Source organism: Anopheles merus, chromosome 3R (genome assembly GCF_017562075.2).
Source record: "Anopheles merus strain MAF chromosome 3R, AmerM5.1, whole genome shotgun sequence".
NCBI classification, from domain to species: domain Eukaryota; kingdom Metazoa; phylum Arthropoda; class Insecta; order Diptera; family Culicidae; genus Anopheles; species Anopheles merus.
The window spans coordinates 50,114,349-50,123,135 of record NC_054084.1 but is presented as its reverse complement, the minus strand read 5'-3'; the positions used below and the strand labels follow the sequence as shown (position 1 = coordinate 50,123,135).

Genomic DNA, 8,787 nt, shown 5'->3' with positions numbered 1-8,787 from the left:
GTCGGGAATTTAGCTTTTGGTAAGAAACATAAGATAACTCGTGCGACATCGAAAAAAAAAAATACTGCAAGGTAGGTACGATACATGACCCGTATGATTTTCGTATGTTGATTACATGATCGAGTATCAAGAGTATCAGGAATAGTTGTTATAGGACAATAACACATCTCATGACAAGATAGTTACAATTAATAAAATCAATTAAGTAAAATGGTGGAACAACGGGAATTGCCAACAGAATCTATGAACGCAATACGATTTCTCTCTTCTTAAACTTTTAGAATAGTTAATCCAACAATTTTTTTATGTAATTCTAACAAACCCATTTTCAATTTCAGTTCATTGAAGTTTACTTGGTCTTTGGTTTCACATTTATAGCTGTTTATTTTTTTTAATTTTTTTTGTTTTGTTTAGTCAGCACATAATGTAGTATGAAACGGAGTCTGTTCTTATAGAACTATTCCAATGAATCTAGATGATATTTTTGCGGTAGATTTTAAGAGCTCCCGTATACAGGTCGGTTGTTGCAGATGCTTGTCGACAATCTTTTGAATTTTATCTATATTGCTGTCCAGTGTGTAGTCCGTGTTATTCGATTCTATATGTTTTAGCTCGGCTATACAATAATCTCTAACTAATTCTAGCTCGCCGTAGATATTTACTTCATTTTTGTCGAAAACTTTCATCTGAAAAAAGAAAATAACATTGTAACAGATTTTTTTAAACGAAAATTTTCACATACTTCAGATATATCGTCAATATTTGGAGATTCGTCTTCCGCTTCCTGCTCTTTCATTATCCATATAACGACGATAACAGATACTATCTGATTTGTGGTAAACTTATGACCCATCATTGTTTTGTTCAGTAATCGTAAATATGCACTTTGTGCATACGTCGCTACTAGTGGTTCTGCAATTTTGAAATTGAAAAAAGAAAGATAATTAATAATCGTGTGATGTCAAAAACATGTTGTACCTTTATACTGAATTTTACTAAATATATGGTTCATAACTCACTTTGTTTCACTTTTTCGACCACTTGGTGAAGTTGGCTTACGACCATTGACGCTTTGGCACGAATACTAGAATCATCATCACTTAGTAAATTCAATAGAGCAAAACTGAAACTTATGTATTGATTAAGCGATTTTCCTTCGAAAATTTTTCTACCCACTATATGCAAACACTCCACTGCAGTTAACCTATGAGAGTAAAACATAAAACCCATGATGTTATGCTAGTTATCATACAAGTTGTATTAGTTGTTATCGTAGCGATGGCTTCTTACCTAATGGGTTTCGATTGATATGCAGCTGTAAGAGTTGATACAAAATCAACGTTCAACGTGAACTCATTTGAGCCCTTCGATTCGTTTTGCAGCATACGCTTTAAACAGCGGAACATGGCACTACGCAGTTGATAGGGTTTACTGTTTGCCACCTTGAAGATGGACTTTATTGCTTCACGGGCGCTTTTCCCGTCCAGCAAAACGTTGCTTACTGCCACGCCACTATAACTTAGCACTAGATACGCCTTCACCTGGATTGTGTACGGTTGTTTGTGGCATTCATCAAAGATAAGCCGTCGTAAACAGCTGTGGAAATGTTGTGAACGCAACAGTTCAGCCTTAAGCCATCGTAACCGATCCGGCTTAAGTTCGCAAATATTGCGGAAGTAAAACACCTCCACAGGAGTGATATCGTATTCTTCACAGTGCTTTCCAATGTGATCAATATCCAGCACTAGCAATATTGTATTTAACATGGCTTGTATGTACTCTGGCGATTGCTTTTTTTCACCATCTGATTCAATTCGCAACAGGAAACATTGTGTGCTTCGAATCGCTGCTTCATCATCACTATATAGATACATAAACGTCTTCAGCAGAACTATTTTTTGAAATACCAACGGTTCGCCATAAAATGTTCGATGGTGAGCCAGATTCAGCAGATAATCTATAATGTTACTTAGATCGTCTATAAACTGGTCATCTTCTGCGATGATTATATGTTGGCACCTGGAAATGATAATGATAAAACAAGTCATATAAAAATACAGGAAATCATTCCGTTCTTTAAGATAAATTTCATACCGTGCCAAAATTTCCAGCAATATATCCAATATGGTGCTGTAAATAATAAAATTGGGTTTCACCTCGAACAGATAATTTGAAATAGCTGTGTACAGCTCAATCCAATTATTCAGCTGTCCGCTCGATGTTGCTGCAGCCACTAAGCCGGGATTTTTTGTTTTTATAAGGCATAAAATCTGCAACAATGCTCCGTGCAACGAGTTGGGATTCACATTGCGATTATTGGAACGATTTAAACTTTCCAATAATAAACAAATGCGATCAAACATAAGATCCGGAGAAACGATGATAGATATTATCTTTGCCGCTAAGTAACGAGTTTGTAGTTCTGCACAACCGGAACAAATAGATACTAGAGGAACGAATCTCGAAAGCTGTAATCATTTTATGTGTGTTATATTTCTAATTTAAACTTGTAATGTAATGCAAAATCATTAACACTTACTTTCAGGTTTGACTCACTACCCTCCAGTGCTGATGGATAAAGTCGGCTCAAAAGTAGTAATAGGGGATGTAGCTTTTTGCTTCTACTGCCCTGAATTATAGTTTTACTAGCCTTTTCTAGTTCAAGCACAAAATAATCATACAGCATAGGATATCTGTAAACGTCAAGCAAACATTGTTATATTCAAATCTTGTTTATTCATCTTTGCCAAAGCTTACCGTAAGAAAAATATTCTTCCAGTCATTTTATTGCGAATGTTTAAATTCTCCGAATCCTTTGTCCTTTGTACTCCGAAAACACGAACCATCAAGGCGGAGAATAACAAGGTCGATGAGTTACGTTCCTAGATAAGCACAATTTTGATTATCGGAATTAATTTAATCTCAACAACTCAACTAGTCAATGGGAATACTTTAACAAACAACTTACCGACCATGACTCAGCATCGTAACCGTTAATAGCGCACATAATTCCTTCCGAGACGAATTCTCCTACTGTTTCGCCCAAATCGGTGGATCTGAACAACGAACGTAATATATTGAGCGAATGGGTGCGCGTCTGACTACTTGTAGTAAATGAGCGGCAAAGCTCGAGTAAGGTTTTCATGCAAAACTGCAGCCCTTTCGTAGAGCTCACTTGTAGTTCTGAGGTGATCAGAGCTTGGATAATAAAAGGTATGCCCGCACTGCGACGAGTAACACATAATTTATCCAAGTTGATTTCAACAACTTCTTTGTGAACAAGTGGTGGTACGGTCTCCGTATTGACGTTTCCAGCAATGGCATTAATCAACTCTTTGATCCAGCGCATTGGGAGCTGATGAAGTTCAATGTGTGGCGACCCCCAAAGTCGTAAACATATTTTGGAAAATCCTATATATGCTTGCTCAAAAGCGCCCCTATGCTTCGTCTCTGAAAGTAGTTCGATGAACTGATTTCCAATACCTAAAATTTGCTGGCAAGTTAAGAGTCCGTTACTCTCGTTCTGAAATACGGTACTTCCGGCGTTAATGATTGGTGAACGGGATGCGATGTCACCTAGTATCAAAGATATTTCCTTTATCGTTCGCCAAGAGCAAAGTAAAATCATTTGAGGTGTCGTTTCACGTTTCGCCCCATCGCCTGACTCTTCTTGCATTGCATGTGAAGCGACACTGTTGACATTATCACATGGCTGTACTTCATTCTCGTCGCCCATTTCGATGTCAGCACATTCATTAAGGTTTCGTTCTAAAAAATCTTCCAAAAATGTTCCTTCAGGGGAAGAATTGTTTGTTACAACTGATACAACTTTTGCTATACTGTCACAAGTGCTAATTAAACGAGTAATTGACGTTCGCCAACACTCATCTTCTGAGAGATCCTTGAAGTCCAATTTGCTCAGCAAATGGCGAATGCAAATTAATGCTCCAAACATTGGATTCTCACGAGAAGCACGTACAAGCGAATGGCTTGCCAATCTGAATCCTTGCATAAGAATTTCTTCGCACCACAGAAAGCATTGATATACTTTTGCGGCAACGCTGCAGTTTGCTGGATCCATCTCTAGCCGGGGAACTTCGATTGTGTTGTTTACGAAGCAAAGATATTCTAGGTAATATGCGGCCGAGAGGGAATCGTTTGGCCGCGGGCTTATCATGAGAGTGCGGGTGACTTCGTAGTTCAGTTCGTTATTGAATTGTGCAATAAATTGTTTTGGACAAAAGGATAGCACTTTCAATGAGAAATATTTGTTTGACTCGTAACTGTCGTTCAGCGCCGTAAGCAGGATACGCACTTGCCTTTCATTCCACATGTTAGTGTTCTCGTCATCGTAGAAAATGTAAGATGAAATTTGCAATAATTGCAGCAGAATTTGGAACGAAATAGCTCTTCTACTGTAGTTCGCACCGATGAACTGGTTGTCTATACAGAACTCATGAAGCCGTTTTACAAACTCGTAATAATAATGACTTTTTCCATCGATGTCCGATTTCTTTATGATGCTCAAAAATCCTGAACGCAGGCGATTTAGAGCGCTTTTCATGCATGATGTGATTTTTTGTCGCAGTGAAGCTGCTTGGACATTTATGTTCGTTTCCAAGAAAAATAGAATACATTCCAGTTCTTGTTTCGTGAATATTTCCGTGCTCTTGTGGCACTCTATTATCAGGTACAAGGCGGACATACGGGTAGAATCGTCGGCCGATATCATCGCCTGTCGTATGTCGGAGTAGGAAAGAAGATTTTTCCACATCACGTCTGTCGACTGAACTGTATCGAAAAGCCCGTTTTTACGAGCAATGCCTAATGAGGACAGTATTAAACCGAAGCTTATACCTATTTTGCTGTCTATCATGTATATGGCGATTGCCGGATACGCTCGTATCGCCTTTCTTATTAAATCATGCAACGTTTCTCGCACATCATTACCACTGCTTCCATCATTGGTACCATCATCTGCCTCATGCGAACTTGTTACGTCTATTTCCACCGTTTCGTTAACTCCACTAATAGTTCCATCACGACCATCCTTTGTTATTTCTGTCAGGATTGGGTTGATCCATCGATTAAACCATTCCTGTTTGTTCTCTTCATAAGAGTAAGACATCATGAGTGATTCGTAACAGTTATTAATGTGCAAATTTGTATTTGCATGATCATTACGGGTGAGCGAGCGCAGTAAAAACTCTGGAACATCTGGAATGGCACGTAGCACCTCCTTTGCCTTCAGAATTGAAGATATTGCACCGATCAACACGCACTTCGTGTTGATGTTAATTGCTCCATTACGAATGTAATCATAAATTATGCCATTCAAAGTGTCATCTAGCCTTGTTCCAAGCTGTATGGTACACTTCAGCAAATCGCGAGATATATGTCGTATGCTGTCGACATAATGATCCAGATGGGATAAAGAGTAGCGCAGGTTAATTGCCAGTATGTCGACAAGTTCCTTCCGTTCTGTGGTTTTGTAACCATCAAGCTTGAGACTTAGTAGACGTTTTGTCATCTGAAAAAAGCCGCGCGTCGTCCCAAGCACAATACTTACTTCCACAGAGTTTTCTTCGGAGATTTCCTTTAAAACCGTTGCTGCTTGATGGAGGACTTCTATGCCCTTCCAATCCGGACCAGCAAAATGTTCATTTTCTATCGTGCAGATAATCCCATTCACCAGACACATTTGTTTAGCTGAGCTATCCTCGTCGAACACTCGTTGTGCCAGTCGTAAGAATCGCTTTTCTAAATTTGCGTTCATGGCTATCAGGATGCCACAGTTTGTTTTTGTATCCATCGGTATTTCAGGGTTTTCCAACAGGTCCCAGCAAATCAGCACAAGCTTTTCTACATTTTTTTCACCTTCGTAAGATGCTTTTAATTGGTCGGGGAATTGCTGAAAGCACGATATAACGATTCTGATGGCAGAATGAATGAACAAACACAGCTCGCTTTTGTCCGATGGGGAAACATGTTCACTGTAAATAACATAAATATGAATTGTACTTTGTGGAAAAAAAATAAATAATGTTTTTTGTCTAGATACTTACTTCATACGTTCAAGATAAACCATGACGGATTTGTTCAGAAATTGAAACAGTTGCTGCAAACTGAGACGAACCGCTTCACAACCCACCTTGAAGTTTTCAAAACAGCTTCCGATGTTGCAAATGGTTGTATTTCGTCGTGTAGGCTCGCTTGAGCCACTTGAATCCTGCTCGATGCGTGCTTTTATACTGTTTGCAATGCTTGCCGCAACGATTTCACGACTGGCACTTAAGTTGCTCAAAGAACGAGCTATTGTGTTTCGAACGGCATGCTTTAGGGGTGCTTCCATGAACAAATTGGCCAGTGTCTGTACATGCAACTTTAATGAATCCTCTAGTCCCACCACAAACGACGAGTACTAAAACAAAAACACCGATTACATCTTGGACCGACGCCGAGATGAAATATCCGGAACATACCTCTTTCAGTACTTTAACTTGACCCTCTATAGTTTCCGATGAATTTAACTGGCTTAGGTAAGAGTTATCTGAAAAGAAAACCAATTTTCCAAACAGGTTTAGCAGGTTCCATTTTGTTGTTGTTATTTTTATCGTGCTTCTTTACATTACCTGTTGTTAAATATACTGAAGGCACTTGGAAAAGATCCATTCGGATTTCGGAATTCTTTTTCACATTTTCGTTCGCTCTTACATTGGAAATGCGTAAGGATAATCCATTCATGTTTAAGATTGTTTGGACTAGTGAAATAGTTTGAATTTCTATGAAAATGATAACCTCTCACTCGTCACTATGCAAACCAGAATAAGCCTTTGTTCGACAATCCTAGAAAGGCACCTTTACACATTCCACGCTTGTTGGACGCTTGTTGGGTAAATCTTCTTACAAAACGTGACTGTATGAACGGGAAAGTACTTTGCTGAACAGATTATTTAATTCAGATTTCTGGAGCGAAACACGTAGCACAGGTATCCAAACATTTGCTGTTCTTTTTCCTTGTCCTGTTTTTAGTTCGTCGGAAGCTGTCACAATGTGTCAAAATACGACCTCGTGAAAAATACCCTGGATAACGTTCGCTCATCGGCCAGTCATGTTGATAGGTTATTGTTTATCGTTATGACCGATTTTTTTGCAGGTGTCTGGCGCTAATTGTTTGGCTGTATTGTTCCCTCGTTGATAATAGTTTGAAAAGAAAACTAATTTGGTTGCTTTCTCACTTAGGCACTGGTCTAATCTTGTTGCTCGCAACATTGTTGCTGGCGAAATGTATGGATTTTGACAGCTAGCGCAACTTTGTTGCATGCCAAATTCAATCCAATTTGATTTTTGTCTGGCAACATTTTTTATTTACCTTAGTCATGATGATCGGGTGTATGAAATGACACAGCAGCAGTGTGCGTTTTGTTGACATCCGCTAAATTTGGATTTTAAGCATTTATAATACATTGTTTGGTGTATATTTTGTTTTTTTTCAACACGTTATTCAACAAGTGAATGATAAAAAATAAACTCTGAGCTGTTAATTAGCAATTTTTTGAGGCTAAACAATGTCAAAGCGAAATGTTGCCTGCAACATTCATAGACCACCTCAGCGATATGTTTCCGAGCAACAATGTTGCGCGCAACAAGATTAGACCGCTGCCTTACTGTTTATACATTATTTTTTCCATCATGCGCTGACAGTTCCGAGGAACCCTACAAACGTTCCAACATAACACCAAAACAATAGAAACGGTGATGGCACGCGCGTATCCCATTGCGATTATTTACTGTACCACTGGCTGATATGTATTCGTTTTTATGGGTAGCAATTTTTAACTGAAATCAATTTGTTGTAATATAATTCATTTTTAAATATTTACATAATGTTTTTAGATAGTGTTTAGACTTTAGTATTGGCAATTTTTTTAAAGATATTAGTACCATATAAGAAAGGAGATGGGCCGTTTGAAATAGTGTTGGGAATTTCGTTAAAAAAAAGGAACGGAACGGAACTAGTTCATTTTTCAAAAAGAACGGAACGTGAACCTGGGGTGCAAATGAACCGACCGAGGGCTTAGAAGCAAAACTGTCATCCGGGGGGGGGGGGGGGGGGGTGTTACTTGAGACAGGATATGAAAAGGCATTCATCATTCTGAAATCACCAAATCCAAATGGGTTCAACCTGATGTCCAGGAAGCTGTACCAGCTGTGCTAATATAAAGCATGCATTTATTATCTAGCATTTTTAAACTTTTTAGATGCGACGACCATTTTCGGTCAAAGCCTTTCTGTACCACTAATAGGCTATCAGTAACTTAAATGCCCATAGCAGGATAATCATCCCAGCGTATTGGGGCACGATCCATTCAAGGCTTTTACCCATGCCGATGTTATTGAGTGGTAGGAGTTGACGATTGTATCACGAGATTGACTAATTATTTGAATTTCACTTACTACTTAGACTATTTGTTCTTTCACATAAATCGTTTACAACATCACGGCACGCAAACGGTTGTCGAATGGAACAGAATGCTTCGAATCGAATGGATAAATATTGGAATCATGCCGAGTGCCAAGATCAAGCGGATATCGTGGCATAAAAAATAAATACATTTTATTTTTCGTTGTTCATAATCGCATATTATAATACATCTCTTCCAACCCGTTCTGCCATATGAGTACAGATTTAAATTTTATAATAATTATTTGTCTGGTTAGGATAAGCTAAATTATAACAAAAAGTATAATAGATGTTACAAATTGCACCATAACACCAAATAACAT

General features: G+C 38.4%; 1 protein-coding gene across 2 annotated transcripts; it reads right to left on the bottom strand.

Annotated features, from left to right (window-relative positions):
- Nucleotides 1-364: 364 nt before the first annotated feature.
- Nucleotides 365-7,176, bottom strand: LOC121596745 (thyroid adenoma-associated protein homolog). 2 transcript variants are annotated; one of them, XM_041921945.1, is made up of 11 exons: nucleotides 6,633-7,176; nucleotides 6,483-6,550; nucleotides 6,066-6,421; nucleotides 2,969-5,993; nucleotides 2,758-2,882; nucleotides 2,540-2,693; nucleotides 2,095-2,468; nucleotides 1,291-2,019; nucleotides 1,020-1,204; nucleotides 743-912; nucleotides 365-686 (listed from the first exon to the last, which is right to left on the bottom strand). In XM_041921945.1, exons 1-11 carry the CDS (start codon nucleotides 6,742-6,744, stop codon nucleotides 450-452), a joined length of 5,535 nt encoding a protein of 1,844 aa, XP_041777879.1. In that variant the 5' UTR covers nucleotides 6,745-7,176; the 3' UTR covers nucleotides 365-449. The 2 variants fall into 2 exon arrangements, with proteins under 2 accessions (XP_041777879.1, XP_041777880.1); XM_041921946.1 differs by lacking the exons at nucleotides 6,066-6,421; nucleotides 6,483-6,550; nucleotides 6,633-7,176 and having other exon boundaries at nucleotides 2,969-3,056; nucleotides 5,570-5,656.
- Between the last annotated feature and the right edge of the window lie 1,611 nt (nucleotides 7,177-8,787).